Raw genomic sequence first — 20,326 nt, forward strand, 5'->3', positions numbered from 1 at the left:
CCAAGACTACATGCCATCATCGGAGCCCAATTCTCCCACCAAAACAAACATGGAATATTCAAACACACCAGAAAAGCAAGATCTAGTTTCAAAATCATATTTGATCATGATGCTGGAGGACTTCAAGAAAGACATGAACACACTTAGGGAAACACAGGAAAACATTAATAAACAAGTAGAAGCCTACAGAGAGGAATCGCAAAAATCCCTGAAAGAATTCCAGGAAAACACAATCAAACAGTTGAAGGAATTAAAAATGGAAATAGAAACAATCAAAAAAGAACACATGGAAACAACCCTGGATATAGAAAACCAAAAGAAGAGACAAGGAGCTGTAGATACAAGCTTCACCAACAGAATACAAGAGATGGAATAGAGAATCTCAGGAGCAGAAGATTCCATAGAAATCATTGACTCAACTGTCAAAGATAATGTAAAGTGGAAAAAGCTACTGGTCCAAAACATACAGGAAATCCAGGACTCAATGAGAAGATCAAACCTAAGGATAATAGGTATAGAAGAGAGTGAAGACTCCCAGCTCAAGGACCAGTAAATATCTTCAACAAAATCATAGAAGAAAACTTCCCTAACCTAAAAAAAGAGATACCCATAGACATACAAGAAGCCTACAGAACTCCAAATAGATTGGACCAGAAAAGAAACACCTCCCATCACATAATTGTCAAAACACCAAACGCACAAAATAAAGAAAGAATATTAAAAGCAGTAAGGGAAAAAGGTCAAGTAACATATAAAGGGAGACCTATCAGAATCACACCAGACTTCTCGCCAGAAACTATGAAGGCCAGAAGATCCTGGACTGATGTCATACAGACCCTAAGAGAACACAAATGCCAGCCCAGGTTACTGTATCCAGCAAAACTCTCAATTAACATTGATGGAGAAACCAAGATATTCCATGACAAAACCAAATTTACACAATATCTTTCTACAAATCCAGCACTACAAAGGATAATAAATGGTAAAGCCCAACATAAGGAGGCAAGCTATACCCTAGAAGAAGCAAGAAACTAATCGTCTTGGCAACAAAACAAAGAGAATGAAAGCACACAAACATAACCTCACATCCAAATATGAATATAAAGGGAAACAATAATCACTATTCCTTAATATCTCTCAATATCAATGGCCTCAACTCCCCAATAAAAAGACATAGATTAACAAACTGGATACGCAACGAGGACCCTGCATTCTGCTGCCTACAGGAAACACACCTCAGAGACAAAGACAGACACTACCTCAGAGTGAAAGGCTGGAAAACAACTTTCCAAGCAAATGGTCAGAAGAAGCAAGCTGGAGTAGCCATTCTAATATCAAATAAAATCAATTTCCAACTAAAAGTCATCAAAAAAGATAAGGAAGGACACTTCATATTCATCAAAGGAAAAATCCACCAAGATGAACTCTCAATCCTAAATATCTATGCCCCAAATACAAGGGCACCTACATACGTAAAAGAAACCTTACTAAAGCTCAAAACACACATTGCACCTCACACAATAATAGTGGGAGATTTCAACACCCCACTCTCATCAATGGACAGATCATGGAAACAGAAATTAAACAGTGATGTCGACAGACTAAGAGAAGTAATGAGCCAAATGGACTTAACAGATATTTATAGAACATTCTATCCTAAAGCAAAAGGATATACCTTCTTCTCAGCTCCTCATAGCACTTTCTCCAAAATTGACCATATAATTGTTCAAAAAACGGGCCTCAACAGGTACAGAAAGATAGAAATAATCCCATGCGTGCTATCGGACCACCACGGCCTAAAACTGGTCTTCAATAACAGTAAGGGAAGAATGCCCACATATACGTGGAAATTGAACAATGCTCTACTCAATGATAACCTGGTCAAGGAAGAAATAAAGAAAGAAATTAAAAACTTTTTAGAATTTAATGAAAATGAAGATACAACATACCCAAACTTATGGGACACAATGAAAGCTGTGCTAAGAGGAAAACTCATAGCGCTGAGTGCCTGCAGAAAGAAACAGGAAAGAGCATATGTCAGCAGCTTGACAGCACACCTAAAAGCTCTAGAACAAAAAGAAGCAAATACACCCAGGAGGAGTAGAAGGCAGGAAATAATCAAACTCAGAGCTGAAATCAACCAAGTAGAAACAAAAAGGACCATAGAAAGAATCAACAGAACCAAAAGTTGGTTCTTTGAGAAAATCAACAAGATAGATAAACCCTTAGCCAGACTAACGAGAGGACACAGAGAGTGCGTCCAAATTAACAAAATCAGAAATGAAAAGGGAGACATAACTACAGATTCGGAGGAAATTCAAAAAATCATCAGATCTTACTATAAAAACCTATATTCAACAAAATTTGAAAATCTTCAGGAAATGGACAATTTCCTAGACAGATACCAGGTATCGAAGTTAAATCAGGAACAGATAAACCAGTTAAACAACCCCATAACTCCTAAGGAAATAGAAGCAGTCATTAAAGGTCTCCCAACCAAAAAGAGCCCAGGTCCAGACGGGTTTAGTGCAGAATTCTATCAAACCTTCATAGAAGACCTCATACCAATATTATCCAAACTATTCCACAAAATTGAAACAGATGGAGCCCTACCGAATTCCTTCTACGAAGCCACAATTACTCTTATACCTAAACCACACAAAGACACAACAAAGAAAGAGAACTTCAGACCAATTTCCCTTATGAATATCGACGCAAAAATACTCAATAAAATTCTGGCAAACCGAATTCAAGAGCACATCAAAACAATCATCCACCATGATCAAGTAGGCTTCATCCCAGGCATGCAGGGATGGTTTAATATACGGAAAACCATCAACGTGATCCATTATATAAACAAACTGAAAGAACAGAACCACATGATCATTTCATTAGATGCTGAGAAAGCATTTGACAAAATTCAACACCCCTTCATGATAAAAGTCCTGGAAAGAATAGGAATTCAAGGCCCATACCTAAACATAGTAAAAGCCATATACAGCAAACCAGTTGCTAACATTAAACTAAATGGAGAGAAACTTGAAGCAATCCCACTAAAATCAGGGACTAGACAAGGCTGCCCACTCTCTCCCTACTTATTCAATATAGTTCTTGAAGTTCTAGCCAGAGCAATCAGACAACAAAAGGAGATCAAAGGGATACAGATGGGAAAAGAAGAAGTCAAAATATCACTATTTGCAGATGACATGATAGTATATTTAAGTGATCCCAAAAGTTCCACCAGAGAACTACTAAAGCTGATAAACAACTTCAGCAAAGTGGCTGGGTATAAAATTAACTCAAATAAATCAGTTGCCTTCCTCTATACAAAAGAGAAACAAGCCGAGAAAGAAATTAGGGAAACGACACCCTTCATAATAGACCCAAATAATATAAAGTACCTCGGTGTGACTTTAACCAAGCAAGTAAAAGATCTGTACAATAAGAACTTCAAGACACTGAGGAAAGAAATTGAAGAAGACCTCAGAAGATGGAAAGATCTCCCATGCTCATGGATTGGCAGGATTAATATAGTAAAAATGGCCATTTTACCAAAAGCAATCTACAGATTCAATGCAATCCCCATCAAAATACCAATCCAATTCTTCAAAGAGTTAGACAGAACAATTTGCAAATTCATCTGGAATAACAAAAAACCCAGGATAGCTAAAGCTATCCTCAACAATAAAAGGACTTCAGGGGGAATCACTATCCCTGAACTCAAGCAGTATTACAGAGCAATAGTGATAAAAACTGCATGGTATTGGTACAGGGACAGACAGATAGACCAATGGAATAGAATTGAAGACCCAGAAATGAACCCACACACCTATGGTCACTTGATTTTTGACAAAGGAGCCAAAACCATCCAATGGAAAAAAGATAGCATTTTCAGCAAATGGTGCTGTTTCAACTGGAGGGCAACATGTAGAAGAATGCAGATCGATCCATGCTTATCACCCTGTACAAAGCTTAAGTCCAAGTGGATCAAGGACCTCCACATCAAACCAAACACACTCAAACTAATAGAAGAAAAACTAGGGAAACATCTGGAACACATGGGCACTGGAAAAAATTTCCTGAACAAAACACCAATGGCTTATGCTCCAAGATCATGAATCGACAAATGGGATCTCATATAACTGCAAAGCTTCTGTAAGGCAAAGGACACTGTGGTTAGGACAAAATGGCAACCAACAGATTGGGAAAAGATCTTTACCAATCCTACAACAGATAGAGGCCTTATATCCAAAATATACAAAGAACTCAAGAAGTTAGACCGCAGGAAAACAAATAACCCTATTAAAAAATGGGGTTCAAGGGTTGGGGATTTAGCTCAGTGGTAGAGCGCTTGCCTAGGAAGCGCAAGGCCCTGGGTTCAGTCCCCAGCTCCAAGAAAAAAAAAAAAGAGAGTAAGGTAAAAAATGGGGTTCAGAGCTAAACAAAGAATTCACAGCTGAGGAATGCCGAATGGCTGAGAAACACCTAAAGAAATGTTCAACATCTTTAGTCATAAGGGAAATGCAAATCAAAACAACCCTGAGATTTCACCTCACACCAGTGCGATTGGCTAAGATCAAAAACTCAGGTGACAGCAGATGCTGGCGAGGATGTGGAGAAAGAGGAACACTCCTCCATTGTTGGTGGGATTGCAGACTGGTAAAACCATTCTGGAAATCAGTCTGGAGGTTCCTCAGAAAATTGGACATTGAACTGCCTGAGGATCCAGCTATACCTCTCTTGGGCATATACCCAAAAGATGCCTCAACATATAAAAGAGACACGTGCTCCACTATGTTCATCGCAGCCTTATTTATAATAGCCAGAAAATGGAAAGAACCCAGATGCCCTTCAACAGAGGAATGGATACAGAAAATGTGGTACATCTACACAATGGAATATTACTCAGCTATCAAAAACAACGAGTTTATGAAATTCGTAGGCAAATGGTTGGAACTGGAAAATATCATCCTGAGTGAGCTAACCCAATCACAGAAAGACATACATGGTATGCACTCATTGATAAGTGGCTATTAGCCCAAATGCTTGAATTACCCTAGATCCCTAGAACAAACGAAACTCAAGACGGATGATCAAAATGTGAATGCTTCACTCCTTCTTTAAATGAGGAAAAAGAATACCCTTGGCAGGGAAGGGAGAGGCAAAGATTAAAACAGAGACTGAAGGAACACCCATTCAGAGCCTGCCCCACATGTGGCCCATACATATACAGCCACCCAATTAGACAAGATGGATGAAGCAAAGAAGTGCAGACCGACAGGAGCCGGATGTAGATCGCTCCTGAGAGACACAGCCAGAATACAGCAAATACAGAGGCGAATGCCAGCAGCAAACCACTGAACTGAGAATAGGTCCCCTATTGAAGGAATCAGAGAAAGAACTGGAAGAGCTTGAAGGGGCTCGAGACCCCAAAAGTACAACAATGCCAAGCAACCAGAGCTTCCAGGGACTAAGCCACTACCTAAAGACTATACATGGACTGACCCTGGACTCTGACCCCATAGGTAGCAATGAATATCCTAGTAAGAGCACCAGTGGAAGGGGAAGCCCTGGGTCCTGCTAAGACTGAACCCCCAGTGAACTAGTCTATGGGGGGAGGGCGGTAATGGGGCGAGGGTTGGGAGGGGAACACCCATAAGGAAGGGGAGGGGGGAGGGGGATGTTTGCCCGGAAACCGGGAAAGGGAATAACACTCGAAATGTATATAAGAAATACTCAAGTTAATAAAAAAAAAAAAAAGAAAAAAAAAAGAAAAAAAAAAGAAAAAAAAATGTGAATGCTTCACTCCTTCTTTAAATGAGGAAAAAGAATACCCTTGGCAGGGAAGGGAGAGGCAAAGATTAAAACAGAGACTTAAGGAACACCCATTTAGAGCCTGCCCCACATGTGGCCCATACATATACAGCCACCCAATTAGACAAGATGGATGAAGCAAAGAAGTGCAGACCGACAGGAGCCGGATGTAGATCGCTCCTGAGAGACACAGCCAGAATACAGCAAATACAGAGGCGAATGCCAGCAGCAAACCACTGAACTGAGAATAGGTCCCCTATTGAAGGAATCAGAGAAAGAACTGGAAGAGCTTGAAGGGGCTCGAGACCCCAAAAGTACAACAATGTCAAGCAACCAGAGCTTCCAGGGACTAAGCCACTACCCAAAGACTATACATGGACTGACCCTGGACTCTGACCCCATAGGTAGCAATGAATATCCTAGTAAGAGGACCAGTGGAAGGGGAAGCCCTGGGTCCTGCTAAGACTGAACCCCCAGTGAACTAGTCTATGGGGGGAGGGCGGCAATGGGGGGAGGGTTGGGAGGGGAACACCCATAAGGAAGGGGAGGGGGAAGGGGGATGTTTGCCTGGAAACTGGGAAAGGGAATAACATTTGAAATGTATATAAGAAATACTCAAGTTAATAAAAAAAAATATAAAAAAAAAAGAAAGTATGCTTGAGACTATCATCTCTCCTGAGTCTGTCATCTGCTTTGGGGACCCACCACAAAGCTTTCTGTCACTGTTTCCTGATACACCAGGCAAGTAGAACCAGGCAAGTAAAATAAATCTAGTTATAGATTCTAGCTTATGATATGTCCCCACCCTAATGCAGAGAAGTACATACTGTCTTTTTTTAAAATCAAATTTGTATGTGTGACAGAACTTTGACACTTGGAAGAATAAAGGATTTTTCCCAATATCACGTAGCTAGTGAACTGTAAGCTAGCATTCAGTCCCAACTTCTTCATCACGCTCATGTCCACACTTCTATGAGAACAAAAATCTAATTCTGTGGTTCAGAAATATGTACATATTTTTTCAGTGGCCAAAATTTTATTTATTGTTTTCCATTCAAATCTATGGTAAGTAAGATTCTAAGATGGCCACCAAAGTCCAGACTCCTGGCATATAACTGGCAATTTTTGAATGTAATTAAGATCAGAATATACAATGAATTCCACTTCCACATGGCTAGGTTTTGTTCTATGACAAAAGTGAAGGGATTTTTTCAGATATTCTTAAAACAATTTATCATTTGATGTGGATATCATAGAAAAAAAGAAATTGTTTGGGGAACTTAAAATTTCTAACATCTAGTTAAATGTCTCAAAGAAGATAAGAAATCTTCTCTTGGCCTGGAAAAAGAGAGCCACCTTGTTATGATGTGTCCTATGAAGTATCCCATGTAGCCAAAACCTAAGGGCCACTCTTGCGAGCTAAGAATAATCCCTGGGTGATAAGCAGGAAGAAAATGAAACCCCAATAATATATCCTCAATGAAATTTATTCTACCACTGACGTAAATGAACATGGAAGCAGATTTTCCCCTATTTTTTTTTTTTATTAACTTGAGTATTTCTTATATACATTTCGAGTGTTATTCCCTTTCCCGGTTTCCGGGCAAACATCCCCCTCCCCCCTCCCCTTCCTTATGGGTGTTCCCCTCCCAACCCTCCCCCCATTGCCGCCCTTCCCCCATAGACTAGTTCACTGTGGGTTCAGTCTTAGCAGGACCCAGGGCTTCCCCTTCCACTGGTGCTCTTACTAGGATATTCATTGCTACCTATGAGGTCAGAGTCCAGGGTCAGTCCATGTATAGTCTTTAGGTAGTGGCTTAGTCCCTGGAAGCTCTGGTTGCTTGGCATTGTTGTACTTTTGGGGTCTCGAGCCCCTTCAAGCTCTTCCAGTTCTTTCTCTGATTCCTTCGATTTTCCCCTATTTTAAGATTAATGGATGGAACTAGAAAACATCATCCTGAGTGAGGTAACTCAATCACAAAAGAACACACATGGTATGCACTCACTGATAAGTGGATATTAGCCCAAAATCTCGAATTATCCAAAATACAACCCACAAACAACAGGAAGCTCAAGAAGAAGGGAGACCAAAGTGTGGATCCTTCAGTCCTTCTTAACAGGGGGAACAAAAATATTCATAGGAGGAGAAATGGAGGCAAAGTTTGGAGCAGAGACTGAACAAATGGCCATTCACTGCTTGCCCCACCTGGGGATCCAGCCCATATACATACAGCCACCAAACCCAGACAATATTGCTGATGCCAAGAAGTGCATGCTGACAGGAGCCTGATATAGCTGTCTCCTGAGAGGCTCAGCCAGAATGAGACAAATACAGAGGTGGATGATAGCAGCAAACCACTGAACTGAGAACGGGGTCCAACTGAAGGAGTTAAAGAAAGGATTGAAGGGGCTGAAGGGACTTGCAACCCCATAAGAACAACAATGCCAACCAACCAGAGCTCCACCGGGTTGGCTAAAGCACCATCCAAAGAGTACACATGGCCAGACCCATGGCTCCACCTGCATATGTAGTAGAGGATGGCCTTGTTGGGCACCAATGGGAGGAGAAGCCCTTGGTCCTGCCAAAGCTGAACCCCCCAGTATAGGGGAATGTCAGGACAGGGAGCAGGAAGTGGTGGGTGGATGGGTGGGGAAACACCCTCATAGATGAAGAGGGAGGGGATGGGATAGGAGGGTTTATGGATGGGAAACTGGGAAAAGGGATAACATTTGAAGTGTAAATTAAAAATACACAATAAAAATTTTGAACACAAAAGATTCTCTTTTGGAAATTTGGCCCTGCTGGCAGCTGACTGGCTTGTAAAACAATAACCTGCAGAATAGTGTCTGAATCTAGTATCTGGATTCCAAGCTCACAGAAAATGGGAAATAATAAGTGCTTTACTATGTCTCTGGGATTGTGGTTATTTGTATCAATCCTAATTTAAATTTAGATCCAGACCAAGAAAAAAAACTTGGAAATTTTAAATAAAATATAAAAGCAACTAATAACCAAGAGAGAGTAATTATAGAAACACTTCTCTTGATATTTAAATTTAGATATAAATATAAATATAAACAAATATAAAATACTATATTTCCAAATCTAACTTGTTCTTTTGTAAGTGTTGGCATGTCACTGAAGAACAAATATTTCATTGAGTGTCAATATTTTGCTTTGACTATGCCTTTAATTGGTCAGCTTGTACAGGTTGTTTGACCTCTCAGGATACACATTTGGGAAGATTGAACAAAAAGTTTCAGTTGTAGTCATTGAAATTCTATGACTATGAGAATTTCAGCAATTGGAAGCTTTATTGGCAAGGTGGATGTTATCAGTAATTGTCAAGACCTATATATTTAGATGCAATAATTTGGAAGGTAAGATGTTTTGAATGCAGTAAGCTTTGAATTAATAATTTTAACTCACAAGAAGATCTTAGGGATTTTTACTTTTATTACTTTTTCAGGAAGTCCAAGTGTAACATGTTGTATGTTTGTGATGCAAAATAAATTAGCAGAACCAAGCTGTGAAATCCATAAGCATTGTATTTGGCATTTAAATCACAGCATGTCCTCGTGATTGTTGACAATGTGATGGCTTAATGTAGGCATGATTATGAAATGATTATTTCATTTTGCTTTGCCTTTTTCTCTCCACTGTCTTATTTTGAAACACAGATAGATTACAAGAGTATTTGGTGGACTGAGATGAATTAGTTTATGTGATTTTTATTTCTTTGCATCTGCAGTTCATTCTTGAAGATATTTGAAAGTCTTTTCTAGACCTAAACCTAATTTTGACATCATATAAAATTTATTATCTGCTGTCGCCGGAGTTTTTGATCTTAGCCATTCTGACTGGTGTGAGGTGGAATCTCAGGGTTATTTTGATATGCATTTCGCTTATGACTAAAGATGTTGAACATTTCTTTAGGTGTTTCTCAGCCATTCGGCATTCCTCAGCTGTGAATTCTTTATTTAGCTCTGAACCCCATTTTTAATAGGGTTATTTTTTTCCCTGCAGTCTAACTTCTTGAGTTCTTTGTATATTTTGGATATAAACCCTCTATCAGTTGTAGGATTGGTAAAGATCTTTTCCCAATCTGTTGATTGCCATTTTGTACTAACAACAGTGTCCTTTGCCTTACAGAAGCTTTGTAGTTTTATGAGATCCCATTTGTCGATTCTTGATCTTAGAGCATAAGCCGTTGGTGTTTTGTTCAGGAAATTTTCTCCAGTGCCATGTGTTCAAGGTTCTTCCCCACTTTTTCTTCTATTAGTTTGAGTGTATCTGGTTTGATGTGGAGGTCCTTGATCCACTTGGACTTAAGCTTTGTACAGGGTGATAGGAATGGATCGATCTGCATTCTTCTACATGTTGACCTCCAGTTGAAAATGCTATCTTTTTTCCATTGGATGGTTTTGGCTCCTTTGTCAAAAATCAAGTGACCATAGGTGTGCGGGTTCATTTCTGGGACTTCAATTCTATTCCACTAGTCTATCTGCCTGTCTCTGTACCAATACCATACATTTTTATCACTATTGCATGAGTTCAGGGATAGTGATTCCCCCAGAAGTCCTTTTATTGTTGATGATAGTTTTAGCTATATGTTAAGTCCATTTGGTTCATGACTTCTGTTAGTCTGTCTATGTCTTTGTTTTATTTCTGTTTCCATGATCTGTCCATTGATGAGAGTGGGGTGTTGAAATCTCCTACTATTATAGTGTGAGGTGCAATGCGTGCTTTGAGCTTTAGTAAGGTTTCTTTTATGTATGTAAGTGCCCTTGTATTTGGAGCATAGATGTTTATGATTGAGAGTTCATCTTGGCAGATTTTTCCTTTGATGAATATGAAGTGTCCTTCCCTATCTTTTTTGATGATTTTTGGTTGAAAATCGATTTTATGTGATATTAGAATGGCTACTCCAGCTTGCTTCTTCAGACCATTTGCTTGGAAAGTTGTTTTCCAGCCTTTTACTCTGATGTAGTGTCTGTCTTTGTATCTGAGGTGTGTTTCCTGTAGGCAGCAAAATGCTGGGTCCTCATTACATATCCAGTTTGTTAATCTGTGTCTTTTTCTTGGGGAATTGAGTTCATTGATGTTGAGAGATATTAAGGAATAGTGATTGTTGTTTCCTGTTTTCTCCGTATTTGGAGGTGAGATTATGTTTGTGTGCATGATGTTTTTTTTTTGTTTGTTTGTTTAATTGAGTATTTCTTATATACATTTCGAGTGTTATTCCCTTTCCCGGTTTCCGGGCAAACATCCCCTTACCCCTCCCCTTTCTTATTGGTGTTCCCCTCCCCATCCTCCCCACATTGCCGCCCTCCCCACAACAATCTAGTTCACTGGGGGTTCAGTCTTAGCAGGACCCAGGGCTTCCCCTTCCACTGGTGCTCTTACTAGGATATTCATTGCTACCTATGAGGTCAGAGTCCAGGGTCAGTCCATGTATAGTCTTTAGGTAGTGGCTTAGCCCCTGGAAGCTCTGGTTGCTTGGCATTGTTGTTTTGCATGATGTTCTTAACAATGAGTCATCTCTCCAGCTGTGATAATTTCTTAATTTATCTAAGTTTTGTATTTTATACACTTTTAAATTAATATTTGTGTATAGAAGTGAAAAGTGAAAGCTGCTTTTGGTTAAGCTTTCTGTTTTACCTAGTAATCTTGGAGTTTTGTTTTGTTTGATTTTGTTTTGTTTTTTAATATAAAAATATTTTTGATTTACTTGTTCCAGTAAATTCTGAAGAATAACTGAGCAGTACTATAGTTATTTGTGAAAACAAAAATATTTCAAGAAACTCAATCCCATCTGTGGTTTGTAGTTAGTTCATTGATACATTTCTATTTAAAAATATAATAAGCAAAATGTTATATAATATTATCAGATAAATTCCGAGGTAATGAAAGAATATTATATTTTGTTATTGGTTAATCAGATGAGCTTATTTTGTTTTTTATTGGATATTTTTATTTACATTTCAAATGTTATACCCCATTTCCTGGTTTCCCATCCGTAAACCCCTATCCCATCCCCACTCCCTCTTCTTCTATGAGAGTGTTCCCTCTCCCCAACCACCCACCCCTTCCTGCCTCCCTGCCCTGACATTCCCCTACACTGGGGGGGTCCAGCCATCGCAGAACCAAGGGCTTCTCCTCCCACTGGTACACAACAAGGCCATCTTCTGCTACATATGCAGCCAGAGCAATGGGTCTGTCCTTGTGTACACTTTGGATGGTGATTTAGTCCCTGTGTAATGTTCTGGCTGAGCCTCTCTGGAGATAGCTATATCAGGTTCCTGTGAGTATGCACTTCTTGGCTCCATCAATATTGTCTGGGTTTGGTGGCTGTATGTATATGGACTGGATTCCCAGGTGGGGAAGGCTTTGAATGGTCATCCTTCAGTCTCTGCTCCAAACTTTGTCTCCGTATCTCCTCTTATGAATATTTTTGTTCCCCCTTCTAAGAAAGACTCAAGCATCCACACTTTATTCATCCATCTTTTGAGTTTCATGTAGTCTGTGGATTGTATCTTGGGTAATCTGAGCTTTTGGGCTTTGTGACTTTTCTAAAGTGACTAATATGTTGCCTTTAAAATCATACTATAATAAATATGTTATGCCCAGATCTTTTGCACTTCAGATTTTATATATTAAAATAAACAAGCTGATTCACAGGAACATATACGTTCTGTAAGATTATAAACTATTAATTATATTAGTTCACATTTGGCATTAATATAAACTACTCCATAGAAAGATAACCTAAAACCATTTACTTTTAAATTGTCCTTCGTCATACCTAGTCTTTCCCACTGTTATTCAGGCCTTAATTCTTTTTCAGGACATTGGGTAGCTTATGACAATCCAAAAAGATAGCCATAATTTTTGTCATTGTATATTCCCTTTAGATTTTTGAGAGAATGCTGAGAATGCTGAGTCTTAACGACTAAATCATCAGGGAGCATCAACCTTTCATTTCCTTAGACACATAGTTTAAGAAGTTTTTATTCTTCCTTTTAAAACTAAAGAAAGAGATCCTTTGGAGTGAATATCGGGAAAAATGTCCTTTACACAGTTTTACCAGTCATCTTCTAGATAGAGTAGAATTGCTCTTTTGCTACTAAAATTGTCTTAAGGTTTTGTAAAAAGATATGTTCCAAGGACTAGCATAACTTGTAATACACCCATGGATGTGATTTAATTTTATTATACTATCTTTTTTAGTTGTTTTCTGACACATCTAATGTAGCTCAAGCAATACAAAATGAAGTTTATTAAAAACAAGTTAATAATTAATAATGAACAACCAATAATTAAGAATTCAAATTGTTCTACCAAATCTGCAATCATGGCTTATCTTTTAGCCTAATTCTCACATCTGTTCAGCTGACTATACTAATACCTCCTTTGAAAGATAGAATGATAGTGAGAATGAATATGAAGTAATTTTCATTGTGCTAAATATTTGTAGGAACTCTCCACATAATTTCTGCTAGCAATAATATTAAATAAGAATTAAAATGTATTACCCCATTCTATTATTTTTCTAAAATACAGTCTTGGGTGGTGTTAATATGATTGAGTTTTAACATTACAAGTTAAGCCTGTTGTGAGGGTTCACAAGTTTATTACAACACCTGGGCAGGCTGACAAAGTAGAAAGGATTCATTTTAGCTCACCATTCCAGATTCCAGTCCATCATTGTGGAGAAATTCACAGCAGCTATAGTTTGATGGATCTGGCATTCTCACATCCACCATCATAAACAGCAATGGATACATAAATGGTAGTGCTCAACAAGCACTATTCTCATACAGTCCAGGACACCCTGCCCAGGGATAATGCCGCCATAATGAACAGATCATCCCACTGCAATTAATGTAGTCAAGACAATCCAAACAAGCATGCCTTGGGCCTATATCTCAGGTGATTCTAGATTGTCACACTTACAATTAACACTAAGCATTGTTTGTGGGTAGAAGTTTATCATTTTATCCAAAGCACGGAGACCTTATTATCAGAGAGAGAAGAAGAGTGAAATTGTCATGATTGTCGTGCAACTGAAGTGGCTGCTGTGATTATTATTCATTATAAGTCAGTTTTGGAATTAAGAATAGTGTATTAATTCACCTCATGTTTAAGGACTGAGGACTTTATAGGTAAGAAAAACAATAGGTAAGACAAATATTTGTTTACTATCATTGGATAGTAGCTATATTTGGCTGTTTTAAAATACATCAGCATATTTTAAATTATAAACCTTATAAGTCAGTTTTCATTGCATCATATAATTTTCTATCTGAAGTAAACAGCCCTAAGGATAGAACTTGCTTACAGACAAAGTCATTGTCAGTGTGATAATTACTACATCTATCCTCATATCATGCCTATTTTTTTCTTTAGGTATCAGTGTTGTGTGACCAATGTTTGTCTTTAGGAGCTGATAATTAGAGTGCAATCTTGAGAAATAAATGCAAAAATAATGAGTCTCATTATAGAGACAAGTTTAGCTTGACAGCTTGACAGAGGGAAGGTGAGCCCAGAAAGACAAAGAGAATCACCTTCCAGGTAGACTAATGCAATAACCACAGAACAACTAAAATACAGTGGAGAAAGAATATTATACCTTGCTTCCCATAAAAATATTCAATTCTTTTACTAAAGAAAAAACTTCTTATATTACCTTCTGCTTATTCTTAGCATACATAGTTATGTTGCAATTTTAATGTGTGAGTGATAAGTGGAGTACAGGGAAAATTAGATATGATTGGAATATTAAAGGTTTTTGCCTCAGAGGGGTTCAGGATAAGTTAACTTTCTGACTGGTTGTACAAGGGAGAAGAAATAGATGAGCTGTTGCAAGCTATGCCTTATGGAAGTGGGAAGTTCTATACAAAGGTAAACTTGCTCCAGAAAGTCGAGAAAAATGCAAGGAGAATTAACCAAGTAAACTTGTGATACATCTTTCCCACAGCTAAAGAGATCCATACACTCCAGTAAGAACGGTGAAGGCCTTCAAGATTCTAAATGAAAATGACCCCACCCAAGTGGGGAACAAGTCAGAGTCATCAGACAGCCAAGTGGCAGAGAGCCAGTCTCCTGGCCATGTTTTAAAGTGACTCCAAGAGTAGCTTTTCTTTTCTTTTCTGATCATTAAATAAAGGACATCTGGATTTAATATTATTGAGAATTTAGTTAAATACAACTTTAATTAAATTGGACCTAAATATCAATGGGTTCTTGGATTATCAAAATTTATAGGGAATACTTTAGGCATGATGTTTCAAATAATATAAATAATATATAACTATACCTTGCTTTAACATCCAAACACACAGTTCATATATCTATAACTTAAAAAATATAGATGCATTTGGTGTATTATGTTTACCTAATGACCTTTTATATAAGAAGTTTAAAGATTCAAATGCTAGGTGATATTCTTTAACTGTATATTCTTCCCTCCTTAAAAGGTCATGATAGGGGCTAAAAATATGGCTCAGAGATTAAGAGTAAGTTTAGTTTCCAGCACCCATACTGAGTAGTTCACATGTTGCAATCCAGCTATAGAGGTATCTGATGCCTCTGAGGGCATCAGCATTATGTATACACACATTTAATTAAAAATTAAACAAAATGGTAAAACTATAATAAATGGTGATTTGTATGTTACTTGCAACATCTGTTTACCATAACTTTTCTCTTTCATTTCCAGTGTAAAACTCTTTCTGGGGTCTGTGACCACATCATATCCCTGTCGTCAGATCCTCTGGTTTCACAGTCTGCTCACCTTGAAGTGATTCAGCTGGCAAATATCAAACCAAGTGAAGGGCTGGTAAGGAATGCCATGTTTATCAAGCCATCACCCATCAGCACACAGCAAGTAATGTGGGCAAAGAAGCGGCCTCCAAATGTAAACATCTATACATTTCCACAGAGACTCATCCTTCTTTTCATTTCCTAGAGAAATCAAGGTAGTGGGAGAGTGTCGAAAAATAACCTTTAAAAGACAGATCCATAAAAATAGAGAGAAACAAAAATGGTTACTCCTCAATTATCCTATTTAATCGGGTCATCATTACTTGCATTTTTTTCATCAATTAAAATTCCTTAGCTTAAAAACTTTTAAGAGTTTTACAGTAAGCACAATGTTACCTGCCAAGTAGGTATTTTCTTTGTTCATTTTACTTTGATTTATTCTGGTTTTAATAGATCTTCTTTCTCCTTAGGTAGGTAGTTAAAGCCACATTTTGTGTGTGTGTGCTTTTGAGGTCTATGTATAAGAGTACATGTGCATCCAGGCAGGCATGACTCATGTTGGGCTCATGTTGGGGCCAGGTTTTAGCATGGGGTGATCTCAATTGCTTTCTCTTTTGTTAATACAAGAGTATCTTACTAAATAGCCCTGCAGCTCAACAGACTGACTAGCCAGCAAGCACCTCAGTACCTCCTGTTTCTCCTGACAGTTGATTGCAGTCAAGTTCCATCATGGCTGACATTCTATGTGTGTGCTGGGGATGAAAACCCAAATCTTTATACTTACTTATCAAGTACTTTACCCACTGAGCCATCTCCCAAGAAACTATGTTTATGAAGTGCATCCATTCCTTCTTTCATATGTATTATAAGAATTGAATAACCAGCTGGAAATCACTACCACTAGGCTAACATTGATGAACTGCATTTATAAATTTTTATATTATTTGAGCTTTTCAAATATACATTTAGAAAGGAAGTATATAACATTGATAAGCATGAGGAAGACACGACCCACTAAACAGAAAGCAGCTGGAAAGCATCTACCTGCAATGTACTTATTATACATTAGGTTCATCCTATGGTGTTCTAACCTTTGTTCCCATAAATAGTAATATTCTAGAAAATAGGAATCTTGGAAACGAATATACACTTAATGATCTCTAAGTAAATTTTAACTGTTTATGTGTCTTTTTCGTACACATGTATGCATGTCTTTACTGATATATTTGTAACTATTTCAGAGAGGAAAACCTTTATTAATCACCAGTGATGTTTAGTTTGAGGCCATCCATGTATTCTATACAAGGACTTCTCCTGTTAGTTGGCTAATTCTGGGTGTCGATAGTTCCTAGTGGTTTTGGTTTGTTTGTTGTTTTTTTGTTTTTTGTTTTGGATTTTATGAGTGGTTTCATGAGAAGATGAAAATCAAATATAGCATCATGATTGCATGACATCAGACTAAGTTGTAAGTATTATATCTAATATTGACTTGTTTCTAAGCTTATTTTTTTTAATATTTGTAAGCTTGTATGAAGAAACCTTTATGATTTAGAAATTTAATTATACCACTTCCCACCCTTATCTGAAGTTTACTTTCTGTGGTTTCAACTAACATGATCATCTGGAGTCCTAAAATATTAAATGGAAATACCAGAAATAAACAATTGTTACATTTGAAATTGCATATTATTCTGAGTAGTGTGATTAAAATCTCATGGCAACATATATGGGACATGAATAATCTTTTTGTTTAGCTTAGTTATACTATATATGATACTCACTCAGTGACTACATAATTGCTATTGAGATTATTAAATTAAAAGTCATGATATCAAAAGAGCTTCACTTAATCAAGATTATCTGATTTACAATAAATATCCCCAATTTGCATAGCGGTGCTAATAAATCAGATATGCTAAGGAAAAATCATAAAATGTTTTTATAACTGATAAATTGAAAATAATTGATACTTGGGAGAAAGAAATTACATTTATACAACCATTATATCAATATATTATCATAATTATTCTATTTTCTATTAGGTATTTTAATCTTGTGTAACTTATAAATGAAAATTCATCATAATTATGATTATGTAAGTAAAATAATACATAAACATAGACATATAGTGTTTGATCCTGTTCTTACTTGTAGATATATATCATAGGTTTTTGGAACACACCTGCATGAGGGGATGACCTTTACAAAAGTAATTTAATTTTTTAAAATAAAAACATTCTTCAGTGCATAACACTATTTTTTTCTTCATCTCCTCTTAACTTATTTTCAATGAAAGATGTTCATAGCATAATGTATACAATAAAAAATATGAGCTAATACAGCATTAGATTAGATTAGTTTTTTGGGAATCTGAATTAAATTTTCCTACTAATTTGCACCAGAAGCATGGGCAACAATAGGCATATGAAGTGAGCTGGACTTTCAGAACAATTTCTTTTCTCTATGAATATATCACCCTGACGAGATCTTTTTCTTTATAACTTAAGGTAGGTTTGTATTGACTTTTTAGAATAGACATAAACTTAAAATGGTAGGAACCACAAATCTAAATAGTTTGGAAAACAACTTTCAGGGAAAGGGAAAAAAAATCAATTAGAAGTTAAGGTGGGTGGTAGAAAGACTTTCCATTTGCCTTGTATTTTCTTTGAGGCCCTATACAGGAAACATTAATTTTCTCACTCTGCAAGTAAGAACAGAACCACAGAATTTTAAAAATTATTTTGAATTAAATAATAACCAAGCAGGACTTTATGAGGTAAATCTAAATAAAATATATCTGGCATTTTCAAAATTATCTTATACCCAAACTTGGAATTACTAAAGGTATGTGTGAGCAGCTCAAAGGGATATTTTTAAGTGTGAAGTTGCTTACAGAACCTCATATGCAAAGAACAGTGAGCAATGCATCAATTGAATTGATTCGCATGGAGACAAAAAAAATCTAAAATGTTGAATATAAATGGGAAGAATTAAGGGTGACTCTTATAATTCATATCAAATTTGCAAAAGATTAGAGGCTTTACATGAGTTATTCAAGATGCTGTTTTAAAATGCACTCACTTTTGAATAACCTTCATATGTCACATTTAAAATAAAACAGTTTGAGAATCAATCAGCACATGCTTAAATGTCTAAAAGGCAAAGGCGTGGGAAAGACTGAAAACAAATGTACTTAGTTATAATTAAGTCACGATTTGCCTTAAAAAATACTTAGAAAATTGAAAGCTAGGAAAGTGAGATCTACTAGAACATTTGAAAATTGGATGACAGAAAAGATGAGTTGAACAGAGGGGCCTATAGGCATCATTCCAGAAGCTTCTTGGCAGCAGGCTTCCTTATCTAGTGCGGTGCATGAACTATCGACAAATATGCCTTATTTTACTGTGTTGATTGTGAGACTTTGGCTATTATTGCTTAGCTGGTACTTGATTTGAGCAAGCTGAGTAGGGGAAAAGGAGCTGTTAAAAATTGACTCCTAAAGAAAAACAAAAAGAAAAAAATTAATAGAGATAGTTTTAATTAAATATGAGCCCAGTAGTCATCACATTTTCAGAAAAAAAAAAAAAACAATGACATTTGAATATGTTTCTTTACCTCGGTGATAGCTACATCACATAGACTTTCATAAAATAAATAAAATATATTTAAAACACGCCCAGGCACACTGTAATAAGTATTAGTGATGACTGCGATGGAGGGATGGATGGATGGACGGGCAGACAGGAACTTTTGGAGGATGTTGTTGATGACATTTTTCTAGTGCAAACAATGGCTTGTTGGAGATTTTCTGCTGTTTCTCCCTTTCTTTACTAATAATCTTTTAATCTAAAAATCTAAAATAATAGTATTTACCTTTTACAAATATTTTACCTATTTTTTGATTTGTTATTAGCTAAGGTAGAAGTGTTAGCACCAATCATTCTCTTTTATGTTTTCAATATTATAATATTTGCTTTCCAATAAGTAATGAGATAGATATATTAATGCAAAAGTGTATATGTCATACGCCATCACCAGTATAATGTTGAAGATTGCCATATTGTTATGGCCAAATTTTCCATACTTTTGTTTGAGTTATTTATTATATATTAAACTGTGAACTTTTATTTAAGAAACTAGAGTTCACTGGTAAACAACTATTTTAAACGTGCTTTCATTTTATTTCCCATTTTTATTTCCCATTTAGAGCCCTATGTTCAACAGTTTTTGGCACTATTAGCTTTTCATGTATGACATTTTGAAATGACTTTAAAATTAAAGGAACTACCTTGTCATTTCTTGGTCATCGTAAACCATTAACTTTTCTGCTTCATTTTTCTTTTATCTTTTCACTGAAAGCATGGGTACATTTCGGTATCTAATTATATGACAAATATAAAGGTATGAGAAAATAATATAGTAATTGATTTCATTATAAAAATGTTCAATGTATACTTTTCTGCACATATTTTGTTGGTTATTGTTAAATCTCTTGTGTATCAGACAAGGAATAAGAAAAATATAAAATACTATAATACTACAAAATAAAGGAGACAAATACAGGATGCTAAATATAACAAAACAAACTTATTACTGTTTCACCTCCAGCTAATTATAGATAGAATATCTCTATTGATAGCTACTTTAAATTGTAAAATTATAGAGGTATAATAGGTGAATAACACATATACACAAGTTGGCTATGTAATATATAGTAAGAATTTTAGAAAAATAGAACTATGTTCA

The 20,326-nt window shown here is 36.6% G+C and overlaps 1 protein-coding gene across 8 annotated transcripts in view; it reads left to right on the forward strand.

Annotated features, from left to right (window-relative positions):
• Cnksr2 (connector enhancer of kinase suppressor of Ras 2) overlaps positions 1-20,326 on the forward strand; it is a 269,745-nt gene that overhangs the window by 112,891 nt on the left and 136,528 nt on the right. For all 8 annotated transcript variants that reach the window (XM_087600614.1, XM_087600615.1, XM_087600616.1 and 5 more), the window contains 1 exon segment: positions 15,537-15,656. In XM_087600614.1, coding sequence (XP_087456740.1) covers positions 15,537-15,656 — 120 coding nt within the window.

Source organism: Rattus norvegicus, chromosome X (assembly GCF_021556685.1).
Source record: "Rattus norvegicus strain SHRSP/BbbUtx chromosome X, alternate assembly SHRSP_T2T, whole genome shotgun sequence".
Taxonomy (NCBI): Eukaryota; Metazoa; Chordata; class Mammalia; order Rodentia; family Muridae; genus Rattus; species Rattus norvegicus.